The sequence below is a fragment of the Pongo abelii genome, chromosome 5 (genome assembly GCF_028885655.2).
Source record: "Pongo abelii isolate AG06213 chromosome 5, NHGRI_mPonAbe1-v2.0_pri, whole genome shotgun sequence".
Classification (NCBI taxonomy): Eukaryota; Metazoa; Chordata; class Mammalia; order Primates; family Hominidae; genus Pongo; species Pongo abelii.
Genome location: NC_071990.2, coordinates 2,995,219 through 3,014,836, shown reverse-complemented (window position 1 = coordinate 3,014,836; position 19,618 = coordinate 2,995,219). Strand labels below are relative to the sequence as shown.

At 48.4% G+C, this 19,618-nt stretch overlaps 1 protein-coding gene across 4 annotated transcripts in view; it reads right to left on the bottom strand.

Moving 5' to 3' along the window:
- Window positions 1-19,618, bottom strand: part of BPHL (biphenyl hydrolase like) — a 42,579-nt gene that overhangs the window by 8,200 nt on the left and 14,761 nt on the right. For all 4 annotated transcript variants that reach the window (XM_002816358.6, XM_009241399.4, XM_054557139.2 and 1 more), the window contains exons 5-6: window positions 7,194-7,325; window positions 4,164-4,287 (exon numbers count right to left, since the gene is read on the bottom strand). In XM_002816358.6, the coding sequence (XP_002816404.4) occupies window positions 4,164-4,287; window positions 7,194-7,325 (256 nt within the window). The remainder of the gene's footprint in view (window positions 1-4,163; window positions 4,288-7,193; window positions 7,326-19,618) is intronic.

Below are 19,618 nucleotides of genomic sequence, written 5' to 3'. Positions count from 1 at the left end.
ACTTTGGGAGGCCAAGGCAGGAGGATTGCTTGAGCCCAGGAGTTCAAGACCAGCCTGGACAACATGGCAAGGCTCTATCTCTACAAAAAATACATACACAAAAAATTAGCTAGGCGTGGTGGTACGTGCCTATAACTGAGCTACTTGGGAGGCTGAGGTGAGAGGATCACTTGAGTCCAGAAGTTCAAGGCTGCAATGAGCCGTGATCACACCACTGCACTCCAGCCTGGATGACAGTGCAAGACCTGTCTCTTAAAAAAAAAAAAAAAAAAAAAAAAAAAGAAGGCCAAGCACAGTGGCTCACGCCTGTAATCCCAGTACTTTGGGAGGCTGAGGCGGGCGGATCACGAGGTCAGGAGATCGAGACCATCCTGGCTAACACCGTGAAACCCTGTCTCTACTAAAAATACAAAAAATTAGCTGGGCGTGGTGGCGCCTGTAGTCCCAGCTACTCGGGAGGCTGAGGCAGAAGAATGGCATGAACCCAGAAGGTAGAGCTTGCAGTGAGCCAAGATCACACCACTGCACTCCAGCCTGGGTGACAGCGAGACTCTGTCTCAAAAAAAAAGAAGAAAAATGGTATGAATAAGGAGCCACATGACCTCAGATAGGTGAGCGAGCAACTGGAGGCGCACTCAGAGGCAAGGAAGCCTCACTGAGGAGCCGCATGAGTCCTGGCCTAAGGGGTGAGCACACACCCAGGCAGGCAAAGGCAGGGGCTGAGGGATGGAGAGGGGCTGCGGGCGAGAGGCGAGGGACTCATCATTTGCAGTCGAGTCTGAAACCCAGAACCGGACCTCTGGTTCCTGAGATCTGAGTACCTCCTCAGAAGCACTGTGATGGGCTGAACTGCACCCCTCATATTGATATGCTTAGATCCTGACCCCCAGCATCTCAGAGTGTGACCTCCTTTGGGTAGAGCGTTTAAAGAGGTAATTAATTTGAAATGAAGTCATATGAGTAGGTCCTAATCTATTACTACTGCTGTACTTATATGAGGAAATTTGGACACAGGAGGCAGAAAGGCAAAGCCTGCTCCCCATCACTGCTGTGGTCTGAGCAGCTCTCATTGTGTTTCGTATCTCAGACTTCAGCACAAGAGCTTGTTAGAGGAAGGGCTTCAACCGACTAAAAACACATTTTAAAATCACTGAGCTTGAATTTATCTCTAAGGCCTCTTTGCTTAAAATAAAAATAAGCTATTCTTATTTTTCTTCTACCACAAAGAGAAAAGAGAGAAAGAGACAAATTAACATAAGCTGGAAGCAGACTGCAGACCTGCTGAGTAACTCCACCCTTTGTTCAGCCTCCTTCTGAGGCAAGAAAGGCAGTTTGGTGTTTGCTTCACACATAATCTGTATTTCTTGGTAAAAATCTGGGAAGGGATAGTCTGTGCCTTTAAGTGTTTTTTGTTTGTTTGTTTGTTTGTTTTTTCAGACAGGGTTTCGGCTCTTGTTGCCCAGGCTGGAGTGCAGTGGCATGATCTTGGCTCACTGCAACCTCTGCCTCCCAGGTTCAAGTGATTTTCTGCCTCAGCATCTTGAGTAGCTGGGATTATGGGTGCCCACCACCATGTCTCGCCAATTTTTGTATTTCTAGTAGAGACGAGGTTTTACCATGATGGCCAGGCTGGTCTTGAACTCCTGACCTCAAGTGATCTGCCCACCTCGGCCTCCCAAAGTGCTGGGATTACAGGTGTGAGCCTGTAAGGGTGTTTTTCTCCTATACTGATGTACTGTGTTGCTAGGAGATGGGCCTAAATTAAACTTTAATTCCGAAATTAAACTTTCTTGTAGACTGACTTTAATTGAACCTGGCTCTTTAAGGGCACATACCACATTTACTATGTGTGTCACTGTGCAAAACTTGTCATTTCTGAAGCTGGAAGACAATTAACCAGGTCACCTGGTATCTTATTCTAGGCATGTTACCATCATACATATTAAGAGATAAGTGGCAGCTGTGCTATGGTGGAAAAGCACCATATTAGGAGAAAAATCTAAGATTCATTATTTACTAGCTATACAACCTTGAAAGATTGCTTAACATCTCTCAGCCATGATTTCTCATCTGTAAAATGGATAATATTTTTCATAAATGTGTCATAAACTATAACGAGATACTACATATAAAATACATTTTAAAATATTAAGTGCTATATGGAGATATCACTTTGTACACTGCAAATGTATACAATCAAAAGCACAAAAACTAAGATTGTATAAAAAACTTTTGCAGGCCGGGCATGGTGGTTCATGCCTGTAATCCCAGCACTTTGGGAGGCCAAGGTGGGTGGATCACAAGGTCAGGAGATCAAGACCATCCTGGCTAACACAGTGAAACCCCGTCTCTACTAAAAATGCAAAAATTAGTTGGGCGTGGTGGCACATGCCTGTAACCCCAGCTACTCAGGAGGCTGAGGCAGGAGAATCACTTGAACCTGGGAGGCGGAGGTTGCAGTGAGCCGAGATCGCGCCACTGCACTTCAGCTTGGGCAACAAGAGTGAAACTCTGCCTCAAAAAAAAAAAAAAAAAAAAACTTTTGCAAGGATTAATAAGAAAGTATACTATTGGAATTTTGTACCATGACCATAACTTAGTATTATAATTTTATAAAGTCTAGTTTGAAAATACCTTTTATTCCCTACTAAATAAATTTATATTTATTTATTTATTTATTTATTTATTTATTTCTGAGATGGAGTCTCACTCTGTCACCCAGGCTGGAGTGTAGTGGCATAATCTTGGCTCACTGCAACCTCCGCCTCCCGGGTTCAAGCGATTCTCCTGACTCAGCTTCCTGAGTAGCTGGGATTACAGGCGCCCGCCACCATGCCCGGCTAATTTTTGTATTTTTAGTAGAGATGGGGTTTCGCCATGTTGGCCAGGCTGGTCTTGAACTCCTGGCCTCAAGTGAACTGCCCGCCTCAGCCTCCCAAAGTGCTGGAATTACAGGTGTGAGCCACTGTGCCCAGCCGCTACTAAACCAATTTAAAAACTCCAAGCCAGGCGTGGTGGCTCATGCCTGTAATCCCAGAACTTTGGGAGGCCAAGGCAGGCGGATCACGAGGTCAGGAGTTTGAGACCAGCCTGGCTAACATCGTGAAACCCGTCTCTACTAAAAATAAAAAAAATTAGCTGGGCATGGTGGCGCACACCTGTAATCCCACCTATTTGGGAGACTGAGGTGGGAGAATCGCTTGAACCCGGGAGGCAGAGGTTGCAGTTAGCCGAGATTGTGCCACTGCACTCCAGCCCAGGCGACAGTGCAAGACTCCAACTCCAAAAAAAAAAAAAAAAAACTCCTCCATTAAACCTCTCTGTCCACCCGTAATATAATCCTGCCTAACTCTCACCTTTGCTCTTCGCTGACTCTATGCTCTTACCAAATGAATTATTTGTTATACAGGCCCATGTGTATTTTTGATTCATGGTTTAAGTGGTATAGGAGGAACGTGTGGAATAAAGAGATGCCTGTTAACTTAAAAAATGCTAAATGGATATAGCATTGTCCATTATGGATATAGGAATTATAAAGGTTTACGGTAATTGTATTTTATTATAGAAAAGAAACTTTTTTTCCTCATTTAAAAATTCTCTGAGAAATCCGTTGTTAAATATATCATGGAACAGAGTGATAAGGAAGCAGTGGAGTGGTTTCTGTGCCTGCTTTCCCTGCTGGCCTGGGGGCTTTAGGGACAGGGAACACTACCATTAACCGTGCTAAGCGGGGCTGGCTGTCAGCAGACATCAGAAATTTGGTTTAATGGATTTTTTTAAATTGGGTGGTCAGTGCTTTTATAATGATAAAAAACTAAACTGAAAATTTCCAAATTTTGTGAAACTGTTTCAGTTAATACTGATGGAAATAAATCTAAACTATTACCAAGTGACAGGGCTTAGCACCTATGAGCATGTTTGCCACTCATAAAAGTAAGAGCTGTCTATCTGAACGCGCCTTTTCTTCTGGTTATCGTCACCCACAGTTCAGGCTTCTGTCTTCCGTGGTACCCTAAATAAAGCGGTGCTACTGACTGGCATTGGAAAAAAGGGGGGCTGTGTACTCTAAAACTCCAACTCCTCTTGGTTCTTTTCCTTCCAGTAGCTTTGCCCATTGACTCCGAGGCTCTGGCGGGGAGTGTGAAGGCGGTGACAGGACTTACCGTGAACCTTTGACGTGCTCATGAATGAAGTCAGCATGAAACTGCGGGACCAGAGGATCCTTCTCACCATGCACAATCAAGGTGGGGCACTGGACCCGGGGCAGCAGGTGCCGGCAGATGTTACCTGAAGGATACACAGCACGAGGAATCTGCTTTAGTGCAACCATTCTACGCGGTCAGAGGAAGCGAAACTCGGCGAGCCCTGCCCCTCCTTGGCCCTCAGTTTCCCTATCTGTAAAAACCGCGGTTTGGATTTGACCCTGCCTGGGATTCCTTCCAGCTCTAACATTCTTTGGGTTCCCTTTTCTGTTTCTCTCTGTTTCTTGTTTGTTTGCCTGTTTCTGAGCTCTACTAGTAAATAAGTAGCCTGATTTAAATTCGCATAAAATCGTAGGAAAATCAAATAAACACCCCACCACTATATTCCACAGTGGCGGTTCCCACCGTGAAAACAGTGGTAGGTGCTTGACACCTGTAGAGCTTTGCCCTGGAAATCACGTTTCAGATGAGTGTAGGGGCCCCGGCCAGCCCTCAAAGCATATGAACCTCACGAGGAATTTATTATACAACTTGCGCATGGTAAAGCAGCTTCTCCTTATCACTGATGCCTCTGTGACACTCCTGACTAACACACTTTGCAGAGACTGTAAGGACTTACTCCCATTTATGAGAACTTTCCTGAGGCAATGATGGACAGCCTGGGCCCTAGTCCCTGTACTGCAGTTTTCTGCCTCTGTGAGACTGTGGTGGGTCCTTAACCACTGGGAGCTTCAGCCACAAACAGGAACAATCATAGTTCCCTCGGGCTGTTGTGGGGCTAAAAAGAGAGTTGCATCTAAGGTTTCCGGCATCCCTAAGCCAGCTCTTTTCTTCTCCTTCCTTCCTTCTCCGTGTGTGTCAAGAGGAAGGCACAGCAGCTCTGAGAAGGCTGGGAGCTGCCCCGACAGTGCAGTGCTCCCCTGCCCTGCACGGGCCCCAGGCCTTTCCCTCCTCTTCAGTGGGAAGTCACTGCCTGCTAAGTGAGAAGGGGACCCGTTGACTAGGGAAATACTTCTGCAGGTCTCTGACACTTCCCTCTCCTGTCCCGAGATGACACACACCAGCCAACTGCATCATCACGAGATGATGATCAAAGTCAATATTACTGAGTGCTCACTTTCTGCCAGGAACTGTTTAAACAATTTCATATCTGTTAAACACAGTAGTTACATGTTTTAACTCATTCAGCATATAAAAATGTTTCTCCATTAAGTACTTTTGTAATAACAGTAATACCAACCTTTCATTAGGCACTTACTGTGTCTTTGATCCTGCACCAAAGCGGAACAGATAATACCTCATTTAATCCCCACAACAGCTTTTCGAGGTCACAGATAGGAAACCGAAGCTTCAAGAAGCTAAGTTACCTGCCCAGATCCATTCTTACAGCAAGCCAGGGGCACAGCCAGAATTTACACTCAGGCACATCGCACTCCAGAGCCATGCAATGCAATGAATCCCTACACTATACCAAGCATCCATAAACCTGAGAGGACAGTAGGAAAAAAGGGCTCCTACCAAATTAGTCAGCACAGAAGGGGGACACATCATGAAGGGTCTCGCTGTGAGACAGTTCAGACACCACTACAGCCTCTGTATCAAGAACGTATTTTTGAATTGCTGATTTAACCCTATTTCCACCTTTAAATCTTCCTATCTTTTCACTACTCTCTTCAATAAAACATAAAAGTTTACATTTTACAAATGTGCCCTCTTTAATGGAGAACTGTCTTAAACATTGTTTTATGGCATTCTTTTGTTTTAAGAGCAGAGATTTCCAGGGCCTGTTTCCATGGGTGGATGCTGCATCTGAACAGGAACATTATAAGGCATAAATTTGATACATTTGCTGTTTTCAACTCAAACCAGAAGAGTAACATTTCCAAATGTCCTTTTCATTGTGAAAGTTTTGGCAGATGATTCATGCAGGAAATGATTACCTAATAGATCAAATTGGTCCTTCAATCACAACCATTTTGTAACAATGCACTCCAAGATTAGATCTTAGCTACTCTTATTTTCCAGCAATTAAAAAAAAAAGAAAAATGAGATTATAAACATAAATAGCTGTATGAAAATAAACTATAATTCAGAATTTCTCTTAAAGATGTCAATTCTTACTTTAACTGGAAATCTTGTCAATTTTTCAGATAAAGAATAAGAGGCTGGGCACGGTGGCTCAGGCCTGTAATCCCAGCACTTGGCGGGGGCCAAGGTGGGCAGATCACAAGGTCAGGAGATCAAGGCCATCCTGGCTAACATGGTGAAACCCCGCCTCTACTAAAATACAAAAAAATTTGCCTGCGTGGTGGTGCACGCCTGTAGTCCCAGCTACTTGGGAGGCTGAGGCAGAGGAATCGCTTGAACCCAGGAGGCAGAGATTGCAGTGAGCTGAGATCATGCCATTGCATTCCAGCCTAGTGACAGAGTGAGACTTCATCTAAAAAAAAAAAAAAAAAAAAATTGGAGATATTTGTTCATAGTTAAGGTCATATCACTTAGTTCTGAAAACGAGAAAAAAACTGAATATTTTCTTCCTCGTATTAATTCCATTGAGATTAAAGATTAACAGTGTCCTCGTGGGGTGACACATCTAAATGTGTAAAAAGGAAAAAATATTGTACATATTGTGGCCTATTTATTTTCGAATTACTCATTCTGGAATTAGAAAATAGAAACGGTTTAAGGCTTCTGGATAATTATTTTGTCATCACACACACACCAAGGGTTAGAAGGAAAAAGAACAGTCTGCTGTTAAAGACTCAACAATGTGAACCTTTGGACACGCAGTCCTGCCTCTACATTCAGCCAGACTGACTGCACAAGAACCGGCACAATATATACAATAACTAGTATTCTCTGTTCTGCTCACGCATGAGCGTGTGAGGGCGATGGGCGGATTCATCAATCACTGAGCAATTCTGGAACACTGGGGAGGAACTCGAGCACTCTCTATACCAGGCAGAGAGCCCTTCAAGCCCAGTAACCTACCATCTGGGAGATGTTTAAACTGTCTTATGCCATCCACCCACTTTTCACAGGTTCTGGCAAAGTAGTCATGCCCATAGAGGGCTTCTAGAGGCTTTCTTGTTCTCTCACTCCATTTAGAAACATCTCGGATGCCTGAAAAACAGAAGTGTAGGCAAAGAAAGGTTTAGTTTCATACTAAAGTATCGTCTTTAAGTATTGCGAGCAAGAGCCACTTCTGCGCCCATGCGCTCACTGTCTCGTCTGCCTGGAATGCCTCCCTCCCTCCCTCTGCTCAGCTTAGCCCTGGCTGCTGCTTTGCGGTGCCTTCTGGACCCAGGGCTGAGTGCCTGCCTCCCACTAGGACCTGTGTGCAGTGTAAGGGACTTTGCTTTGCTCCCCACTGTACCCCAGGGCCTACACTAGTGCCTCCCACAATACAGGCCCACAAATCAATGCTTACCAAGTGGATGAAATTAGAGCTGCACTTACTGCTTTCCTTTAAAGATACAAGATAAAAGAAAATATGACCCTAACAGGGTCACCTGAGGAAGAGCGGCAATGTTTGCAAAAGAGGAGTTTTTTTCTGCATTGCATTTGTATGGACATTGAAAAATGCACACAAATTATTCATTCTAATTTCTGCTATGGAAGAAATATGGGTGTAAAAGGCTAAGTACCAAACTTCAAACTATACTGTAGATGATTCACTGGTAGGGAAGAATAGCTAAAAACAACCATTAACATGAATCAACAAGTGCAATTCCTTAGGCCAATCTTTTCCATATTTCTTTAAATACACTGTGATAAGTAAAGATTCTAATGCTCTTGAGCATATTAAATATTGCTTACTGAGAGCTACATGTTACACATGGAAGAAATATAACACTAATGGCATGAACTTACATGAACAACAATCTCTACAGAGCCCCAGACAACGTCAGGCACCCGGCAGGCACTCACTGTGTGCTTAGTGAATTCAAATCACCAAATGGAGGAAAAACTGCTATTTACAATCACAACTGCCTTCTGAGGAGGGTGGATCCCTCATTACAGGACAGTGCCTGGTGCCTGCCTTTGCTTCTGCTGACTGGCTTAAATATTCAGAGGTAGGCCCCGTGTGGTTGAAGATAAAGGCTGAAGAGGATGAACTGCTCTGCACAAGAATGATAAGACTTGAATGAGGTACGTGGAGACAGCCTGAAGAGGTGGGGAGATGTGGGAAGAAGAAAATGTTTGGGGGCGGAGGGTAAGGGAGAGAGAAGCAAGCAAGACAGTGTGAAGATGGCTAGTAAAACGTCCCTGCACATGCTTCTACTTTTGGCTGTATGGCAGACCACACCCTCTGAAAGGCCTTCTTGCAGGGGAATAACTAGATCTTTCACAAAACAGAATTCTGTGGCATTGCTGAAGTTGCAGTGGTTAATGGAAACCGGGGTGTGAGTGTGTGTGAGTGTGTCTGCACATGAGAAAGAGAACCCTGAAAATACAGCGAAGGAAGTAAGCCAGCTCCAAAGGTAGGCCTGCTCTGGGTGGAGACGCAGTGTTTGCAGGCAGGCCGGGGGCCCAACCTGAGACTCCTGGATTAAGCTGAGCTAAAAATGGCCCCAACCTGGTATGATCCTGTGGTTCCCAAGAGCAACAAATGCAAATCTTCCCGGAAGGAAAGCGCTCTCGATTTATGCTGTTTTGTTTGTTTTCAGATTAAGAGTAAGCAAATATCAGCTCCTAACCAAAGGTCACAAAACAAACAGGATTTTTATAAAGTTAATGAAAAAACTAGAAAATTGGAAGAGAAATCTTAAGAAATTATGCAGAACACCACGCAGAGAGACAAGAAGATGAAGAAGAGATAAGGAAGATGGAAAGACGAGGTCTACAAAAGTCCACGCATCTCAGAAGAAGAGAATAATGAGAATGAACGAGATGCCTATTTGAAGAAATAATGGGTGGGAGAGTTCTTCAGAATGAATCAAAGAATCCACAAACAAAAACGCAATGTATTCCAAACAGGACAAGTAAAATGAAATCTGCACTTGAACAGAATATATTTAAACAGCAATGTATCAAAGGTAAGGAGAAAATCTGAAAAACAGCCAGAGAGTTACACATCACTCTGAAGCAGGAACCACGCAGACAGACAGGAAACTTCTCAACAGCAAGGATGGAAGGCAGAAGACTGCAGAATGGGGGAGATGATGATTTTCCACTTCCATTTCCACACTCAGCTAAACAGACTTGCAGAAAAGGTAGGTGAAAGAAAAGACACTTGTTGGTAAAAACTGAGTTGACCATTAACAGGCTGCCCTTAAATAACTTCTGAAACTAACTTCAGGAAGAAGAGAAGATAAATGCTTTTAGAAGGAACATTTGAGAAAAAAGAACAGGTGAATAAACAAATGGGCAAACATGTTGGTGGATCTAAAATCAAACAAAACCAGCCAAACCAATGAGAAAATAAAACACTGTGAGGCCGGGCGGCATGGTGGCTCACACCTGTAATCCCAGCACTTCGGAAGGTTGAGGTGGGTGGATTACTTAAGTCCAGGAGTTTGAGACCAGCCTGGGCAATGTGGCGGAACCCTGTCTCTACAAAAAATACAAAAATTAGCCAGGTGCAGTGGCACGTGCCTGTAGTGTCAGCTACTTGGGAGGCTGAGGCAGAAGGATAGTTTGATGTTGAGCAGGCAGGCTGCAGTGAGCTGAGATGGTGCCACTGCACTCCAGCCTGGGCAATAGTGGAGACCCTGTCTCAAAAAAAAAAAAAAAAAAAAAAAAGGAAAGAAAAGAAAACGAAAAAGGAAAGAAAAATAAAACATTGTGGCATTTTCTTACATTAAGTAGTTCTGCCCATAAAGAAAAAGGCAAGCCACCCACTGTGAAAAGGTGTTTGCAACACAGTTACCCAAAAAGGGGTTATTGACTAGGATTAGAGTATTTTTTAAAAACTGCACAGCAGTGACACTGGGATAACATTGAAAGTGTTCTGGTGCGGAGCTGGGTGGAGTGGGGGGTTGTTTTGTTGTTACATTTCATACCGTATACCCAAACATACTGTATTGTATCTATCAATTATTACATAATAAAAAACTTTTAGCCAATAAAAATACATGAATAGATATAATACAGAAGAAACTCAAACGGTGGATAAACACAGATTTTCAATCTTATTAGTAATACGAAATGCAAATTAAGACCCAAATAAGATAACATCTTACACCCATTTGATTGGCTAGTGAATTAAGAAGTCTGAGAATTTCAAGTTTTTGTTGAAGAGCTAAAAGTTAAGAATCTCATCTATTGCTGGTGGAAGTGTAAATTTATTTTGCTGGAAAATAATCTGTCACTTGTAATGTAGTCTATCTGCCCACAACACTCAGCAATTTCACTCATGGACTTAGACCCTAGGGAGATACTGTTGCTCCTACACCCCAGGAGACGGGTACAAGAACCGGCCGTCCATCTGTAGCAGAGTGGCCTGTGTGCTCACACGGGCAATGGAGAGGGGGTGGCGGCGGTGAGGGCTTCCTGGAAGATGGAATGCTTGGGCCATTCTGGGAGAAGAGAAGTCAGCAAACAAGTGAAGGAGTGGGAAGGGAGCGGGAAGGGCCCACACAAGGAGGCAGGAGCCGGCCACCTGCTGCAGGGGGCCAGGTGGTCTTGGATGGCTGGACACTGGTGGTTGGGAGGGGAATGTGGGGGGAGGGGACCTGGAGAGGCAGAGGCCGGGCCACTCATTCCGTGACCAAAGTGAAGGAGCCTGAACTTTATCAGGAAAGTTGTGGGGAGTCCTGGAAGGCTTAAAGTAAGATACCACGAGATTCACATATTGCTGAATTGCTATCAGAGCATCACGGAAGGCTGACTGGTAGGCGGCAAGGACCTGGACCGGTTGGGGTGGCACAGAATCAGCCCAGGCGGGACCAACGAGTCTGGCAGCAGCCTGGTGGGAGGGAGAGAGGGGGAGGGCAAGATGGGTCCACTCAGAGCCCAGCAGAAGAGTGGAGTGGGCTGCAGGCTGCAGTGTGGGGGATGTGGTCTGGAAGGTTTCCTCACTTTTGTGAGCCCCCGTTTTTCACTTGACAAGCAGGCTGAGTATCAGAGACCTTACAGGGATATCACGTTGTTAAAAACTTTAGCTCATGGCAGGCACTCAATAAATAGTAATTAAAATATTATTTTCAGGGAGAAAGAGTATTATTTATAATGGCAAGAAATTTAGCAGAAGGGACAGGCCTAGAGAGAAAATCATGAATTCAGTATTAGACAGACTGAATTTAAAGTATGTGTGAGACAACCAGATAAGAAAATTGAATAAAAAGTTGAATAAGGCAACATAGTGAGAACTCGTCTTTTTCTTTTCTTTCTTTTTTTTTTTTTTTTTTGGTTGTTGTTGCTGTTGTTGGGACAGGGTCTTGCCTCTATCACCCAAGCTACAGTGCAGTGGTGTAATCACAGATCGCGGCAGCCTCAACCTCCCCAGCTCAGGTGATCCTCCACCTCAGCCTCCCAAATGGCTGGGACTACAGGCACACGCCACCACGCCTGGCTAATTTTTGTATTTTTTGTAGACACGGGGTCTTGCTATGTTGCCCAGGCTGGTCTTGAACTCCTGGGCTCAGGTGATCCTCCTGCCTCAGCCTCCCAAATGGCTGGGACTACAGGCACACGCCACCACGCCTGGCTAATTTTTGTATTTTTTGTAGACACGGGGTCTTGCTATGTTGCCCAGGCTGGTCTTGAACTCCTGGGCTCAGGTGATCCTCCTGCCTCAGCCTCCCAAAGTGCTGGGACTACAGGCACACGCCACCACGCCTGGCTAATTTTTGTATTTTTTGTAGACACGGGGTCTTGCTATGTTGCCCAGGCTGGTCTTGAACTCCTGGGCTCAGGTGATCCTCCTGCCTCAGCCTCCCAAATGGCTGGGACTACAGGCACACGCCACCACGCCTGGCTAATTTTTGTATTTTTTGTAGACACGGGGTCTTGCTATGTTGCCCAGGCTGGTCTTGAACTCCTGGGCTCAGGTGATCCTCCTGCCTCAGCCTCCCAAAGTGCTGGGACTACAGGCACACGCCACCACGCCTGGCTAATTTTTGTATTTTTTGTAGACACGGGGTCTTGCTATGTTGCCCAGGCTGGTCTTGAACTCCTGGGCTCAGGTGATCCTCCACCTCAGCCTCCCAAATGGCTGGGACTACAGGCACACGCCACCACGCCTGGCTAATTTTTGTATTTTTTGTAGACACGGGGTCTTGCTATGTTGCCCAGGCTGGTCTTGAACTCCTGGGCTCAGGTGATCCTCCTGCCTCAGCCTCCCAAAGTGCTGGGACTACAGGCACACGCCACCACGCCTGGCTGATTTTTGTATTTTTTGTAGACACGGGGTCTTGCTATGTTGCCCAGGCTGGTCTTGAACTCCTGGGCTCAAGTGATCCTCCTGCCTCAGCCTCCCAAAGTGCTGGGACTACAGGCACACGCCACCACGCCTGGCTAATTTTTGTATTTTTTGTAGACACGGGGTCTTGCTATGTTGCCCAGGCTGGTCTTGAACTCCTGGGCTCAGGTGATCTTCCACCTCAGCCTCCCAAAGTGCTGGGATTACAGGCACACGCCACCACGCCTGGCTAATTTTTGTATTTTTTGTAGACACGGGGTCTTGCTATGTTGCCCAGGCTGGTCTTGAACTCCTGGGCTCAGGTGATCCTCCACCTCAGCCTCCCAAATGGCTGGGACTACAGGCACACGCCACCACGCCTGGCTAATTTTTGTATTTTTTGTAGACACGGGGTCTTGCTATGTTGCCCAGGCTGGTCTTGAACTCCTGGGCTCAAGTGATCCTCCACCTCAGCCTCCCAAATGGCTGGGACTACAGGCACACGCCACCACGCCTGGCTAATTTTTGTATTTTTTGTAGACACGGGGTCTTGCTATGTTGCCCAGGCTGGTCTTGAACTCCTGGGCTCAGGTGATCCTCCACCTCAGCCTCCCAAAGTGCTGGGACTACAGGCACACGCCACCACGCCTGGCTAATTTTTGTATTTTTTGTAGACACGGGGTCTTGCTATGTTGCCCAGGCTGGTCTTGAACTCCTGGGCTCAGGTGATCCTCCTGCCTCAGCCTCCCAAATGGCTGGGACTACAGGCACACGCCACCACGCCTGGCTAATTTTTGTATTTTTTGTAGACACGGGGTCTTGCTATGTTGCCCAGGCTGGTCTTGAACTCCTGGGCTCAGGTGATCCTCCACCTCAGCCTCCCAAAGTGCTGGGACTACAGGCACACGCCACCACGCCTGGCTAATTTTTGTATTTTTTGTAGACACGGGGTCTTGCTATGTTGCCCAGGCTGGTCTTGAACTCCTGGGCTCAGGTGATCCTCCACCTCAGCCTCCCAAATGGCTGGGACTACAGGCACACGCCACCACGCCTGGCTAATTTTTGTATTTTTTGTAGACACGGGGTCTTGCTATGTTGCCCAGGCTGGTCTTGAACTCCTGGGCTCAGGTGATCCTCCACCTCAGCCTCCCAAAGTGCTGGGACTACAGGCACACGCCACCACGCCTGGCTAATTTTTGTATTTTTTGTAGACACGGGGTCTTGCTATGTTGCCCAGGCTGGTCTTGAACTCCTGGGCTCAGGTGATCCTCCTGCCTCAGCCTCCCAAAGTGCTGGGATTACAGGCACACGCCACCACGCCTGGCTAATTTTTGTATTTTTTGTAGACACGGGGTCTTGCTATGTTGCCCAGGCTGGTCTTGAACTCCTGGGCTCAGGTGATCCTCCTGCCTCAGCCTCCCAAATGGCTGGGACTACAGGCACACGCCACCACGCCTGGCTAATTTTTGTATTTTTTGTAGACACGGGGTCTTGCTATGTTGCCCAGGCTGGTCTTGAACTCCTGGGCTCAGGTGATCCTCCACCTCAGCCTCCCAAAGTGCTGGGACTACAGGCACACGCCACCACGCCTGGCTAATTTTTGTATTTTTTGTAGACACGGGGTCTTGCTATGTTGCCCAGGCTGGTCTTGAACTCCTGGGCTCAGGTGATCCTCCTGCCTCAGCCTCCCAAAGTGCTGGGACTACAGGCACACGCCACCACGCCTGGCTAATTTTTGTATTTTTTGTAGACACGGGGTCTTGCTATGTTGCCCAGGCTGGTCTTGAACTCCTGGGCTCAGGTGATCCTCCTGCCTCAGCCTCCCAAAGTGCTGGGACTACAGGCACACGCCACCACGCCTGGCTAATTTTTGTATTTTTTGTAGACACGGGGTCTTGCTATGTTGCCCAGGCTGGTCTTGAACTCCTGGGCTCAGGTGATCCTCCACCTCAGCCTCCCAAAGTGCTGGGACTACAGGCACACGCCACCACGCCTGGCTAATTTTTGTATTTTTTGTAGACACGGGGTCTTGCTATGTTGCCCAGGCTGGTCTTGAACTCCTGGGCTCAGGTGATCCTCCTGCCTCAGCCTCCCAAAGTGCTGGGACTACAGGCACACGCCACCACGCCTGGCTAATTTTTGTATTTTTTGTAGACACGGGGTCTTGCTATGTTGCCCAGGCTGGTCTTGAACTCCTGGGCTCAGGTGATCCTCCTGCCTCAGCCTCCCAAAGTGCTGGGACTACAGGCACACGCCACCACGCCTGGCTAATTTTTGTATTTTTTGTAGACACGGGGTCTTGCTATGTTGCCCAGGCTGGTCTTGAACTCCTGGGCTCAGGTGATCCTCCTGCCTCAGCCTCCCAAAGTGCTGGGACTACAGGCACACGCCACCACGCCTGGCTAATTTTTGTATTTTTTGTAGACACGGGGTCTTGCTATGTTGCCCAGGCTGGTCTTGAACTCCTGGGCTCAGGTGATCCTCCACCTCAGCCTCCCAAATGGCTGGGACTACAGGCACACGCCACCACGCCTGGCTAATTTTTGTATTTTTTGTAGACACGGGGTCTTGCTATGTTGCCCAGGCTGGTCTTGAACTCCTGGGCTCAGGTGATCCTCCACCTCAGCCTCCCAAAGTGCTGGGACTACAGGCACACGCCACCACGCCTGGCTAATTTTTGTATTTTTTGTAGACACGGGGTCTTGCTATGTTGCCCAGGCTGGTCTTGAACTCCTGGGCTCAGGTGATCCTCCACCTCAGCCTCCCAAATGGCTGGGACTACAGGCACACACCACCACGCCTGGCTAATTTTTGTATTTTTTGTAGACACGGGGTCTTGCTATGTTGCCCACGCTGGTCTTGAACTCCTGGGCTCAGGTGATCCTCCACCTCAGCCTCCCAAATGGCTGGGACTACAGGCACACGCCACCACGCCTGGCTAATTTTTGTATTTTTTGTAGACACGGGGTCTTGCTATGTTGCCCAGGCTGGTCTTGAACTCCTGGGCTCAGGTGATCCTCCTGCCTCAGCCTCCCAAATGGCTGGGACTACAGGCACACGCCACCACGCCTGGCTAATTTTTGTATTTTTTGTAGACACGGGGTCTTGCTATGTTGCCCAGGCTGGTCTTGAACTCCTGGGCTCAGGTGATCCTCCACCTCAGCCTCCCAAAGTGCTGGGACTACAGGCACACGCCACCACGCCTGGCTAATTTTTGTATTTTTTGTAGACACGGGGTCTTGCTATGTTGCCCAGGCTGGTCTTGAACTCCTGGGCTCAGGTGATCCTCCACCTCAGCCTCCCAAATGGCTGGGACTACAGGCACACGCCACCACGCCTGGCTAATTTTTGTATTTTTTGTAGACACGGGGTCTTGCTATGTTGCCCAGGCTGGTCTTGAACTCCTGGGCTCAGGTGATCCTCCACCTCAGCCTCCCAAAGTGCTGGGACTACAGGCACACGCCACCACACCTGGCTAATTTTTGTATTTTTTGTAGACACGGGGTCTTGCTATGTTGCCCAGGCTGGTCTTGAACTCCTGGGCTCAGGTGATCCTCCTGCCTCAGCCTCCCAAAGTGCTGGGATTACAGGCACACGCCACCACGCCTGGCTAATTTTTGTATTTTTTGTAGACACGGGGTCTTGCTATGTTGCCCAGGCTGGTCTTGAACTCCTGGGCTCAGGTGATCCTCCTGCCTCAGCCTCCCAAAGTGCTGGGACTACAGGCACACGCCACCACGCCTGGCTAATTTTTGTATTTTTTGTAGACACGGGGTCTTGCTATGTTGCCCAGGCTGGTCTTGAACTCCTGGGCTCAGGTGATCCTCCTGCCTCAGCCTCCCAAAGTGCTGGGACTACAGGCACACGCCACCACGCCTGGCTAATTTTTGTATTTTTTGTAGACACGGGGTCTTGCTATGTTGCCCAGGCTGGTCTTGAACTCCTGGGCTCAGGTGATCCTCCACCTCAGCCTCCCAAAGTGCTGGGACTACAGGCACACGCCACCACGCCTGGCTAATTTTTGTATTTTTTGTAGACACGGGGTCTTGCTATGTTGCCCAGGCTGGTCTTGAACTCCTGGGCTCAGGTGATCCTCCTGCCTCAGCCTCCCAAAGTGCTGGGACTACAGGCACACGCCACCACGCCTGGCTAATTTTTGTATTTTTTGTAGACACGGGGTCTTGCTATGTTGCCCAGGCTGGTCTTGAACTCCTGGGCTCAGGTGATCCTCCTGCCTCAGCCTCCCAAAGTGCTGGGACTACAGGCACACGCCACCACGCCTGGCTAATTTTTGTATTTTTTGTAGACACGGGGTCTTGCTATGTTGCCCAGGCTGGTCTTGAACTCCTGGGCTCAGGTGATCCTCCTGCCTCAGCCTCCCAAATGGCTGGGACTACAGGCACACGCCACCACGCCTGGCTAATTTTTGTATTTTTTGTAGACACGGGGTCTTGCTATGTTGCCCAGGCTGGTCTTGAACTCCTGGGCTCAGGTGATCCTCCACCTCAGCCTCCCAAAGTGCTGGGACTACAGGCACACGCCACCACGCCTGGCTAATTTTTGTATTTTTTGTAGACACGGGGTCTTGCTATGTTGCCCAGGCTGGTCTTGAACTCCTGGGCTCAGGTGATCCTCCTGCCTCAGCCTCCCAAAGTGCTGGGACTACAGGCACACGCCACCACGCCTGGCTAATTTTTGTATTTTTTGTAGACACGGGGTCTTGCTATGTTGCCCAGGCTGGTCTTGAACTCCTGGGCTCAGGTGATCCTCCTGCCTCAGCCTCCCAAAGTGCTGGGACTACAGGCACACGCCACCACGCCTGGCTAATTTTTGTATTTTTTGTAGACACGGGGTCTTGCTATGTTGCCCAGGCTGGTCTTGAACTCCTGGGCTCAGGTGATCCTCCTGCCTCAGCCTCCCAAAGTGCTGGGACTACAGGCACACGCCACCACGCCTGGCTAATTTTTGTATTTTTTGTAGACACGGGGTCTTGCTATGTTGCCCAGGCTGGTCTTGAACTCCTGGGCTCAGGTGATCCTCCTGCCTCAGCCTCCCAAAGTGCTGGGACTACAGGCACACGCCACCACGCCTGGCTAATTTTTGTATTTTTTGTAGACACGGGGTCTTGCTATGTTGCCCAGGCTGGTCTTGAACTCCTGGGCTCAGGTGATCCTCCTGCCTCAGCCTCCCAAAGTGCTGGGACTACAGGCACACGCCACCACGCCTGGCTAATTTTTGTATTTTTTGTAGACACGGGGTCTTGCTATGTTGCCCAGGCTGGTCTTGAACTCCTGGGCTCAGGTGATCCTCCTGCCTCAGCCTCCCAAAGTGCTGGGACTACAGGCACACGCCACCACGCCTGGCTAATTTTTGTATTTTTTGTAGACACGGGGTCTTGCTATGTTGCCCAGGCTGGTCTTGAACTCCTGGGCTCAGGTGATCCTCCACCTCAGCCTCCCAAATGGCTGGGACTACAGGCACACGCCACCACGCCTGGCTAATTTTTGTATTTTTTGTAGACACGGGGTCTTGCTATGTTGCCCAGGCTGGTCTTGAACTCCTGGGCTCAGGTGATCCTCCACCTCAGCCTCCCAAAGTGCTGGGACTACAGGCACACGCCACCACGCCTGGCTAATGTTTGTATTTTTTGTAGACACGGGGTCTTGCTATGTTGCCCAGGCTGGTCTTGAACTCCTGGGCTCAGGTGATCCTCCACCTCAGCCTCCCAAATGGCTGGGACTACAGGCACACACCACCACGCCTGGCTAATTTTTGTATTTTTTGTAGACACGGGGTCTTGCTATGTTGCCCACGCTGGTCTTGAACTCCTGGGCTCAGGTGATCCTCCACCTCAGCCTCCCAAATGGCTGGGACTACAGGCACACGCCACCACGCCTGGCTAATTTTTGTATTTTTTGTAGACACGGGGTCTTGCTATGTTGCCCAGGCTGGTCTTGAACTCCTGGGCTCAGGTGATCCTCCTGCCTCAGCCTCCCAAATGGCTGGGACTACAGGCACACGCCACCACGCCTGGCTAATTTTTGTATTTTTTGTAGACACGGGGTCTTGCTATGTTGCCCAGGCTGGTCTTGAACTCCTGGGCTCAGGTGATCCTCCACCTCAGCCTCCCAAAGTGCTGGGACTACAGGCACACGCCACCACGCCTGGCTAATTTTTGTATTTTTTGTAGACACGGGGTCTTGCTATGTTGCCCAGGCTGGTCTTGAACTCCTGGGCTCAGGTGATCCTCCACCTCAGCCTCCCAAATGGCTGGGACTACAGGCACACGCCACCACGCCTGGCTAATTTTTGTATTTTTTGTAGACACGGGGTCTTGCTATGTTGCCCAGGCTGGTCTTGAACTCCTGGGCTCAGGTGATCCTCCACCTCAGCCTCCCAAAGTGCTGGGACTACAGGCACACGCCACCACACCTGGCTAATTTTTGTATTTTTTGTAGACACGGGGTCTTGCTATGTTGCCCAGGCTGGTCTTGAACTCCTGGGCTCAGGTGATCCTCCTGCCTCAGCCTCCCAAAGTGCTGGGATTACAGGCACACGCCACCACGCCTGGCTAATTTTTGTATTTTTTGTAGACACGGGGTCTTGCTATGTTGCCCAGGCTGGTCTTGAACTCCTGGGCTCAGGTGATCCTCCTGCCTCAGCCTCCCAAAGTGCTGGGACTACAGGCACACGCCACCACGCCTGGCTAATTTTTGTATTTTTTGTAGACACGGGGTCTTGCTATGTTGCCCAGGCTGGTCTTGAACTCCTGGGCTCAGGTGATCCTCCTGCCTCAGCCTCCCAAAGTGCTGGGACTACAGGCACACGCCACCACGCCTGGCTAATTTTTGTATTTTTTGTAGACACGGGGTCTTGCTATGTTGCCCAGGCTGGTCTTGAACTCCTGGGCTCAGGTGATCCTCCACCTCAGCCTCCCAAAGTGCTGGGACTACAGGCACACGCCACCACGCCTGGCTAATTTTTGTATTTTTTGTAGACACCGGGTCTTGCTATGTTGCCCAGGCTGGTCTTGAACTCCTGGGCTCAGGTGATCCTCCTGCCTCAGCCTCCC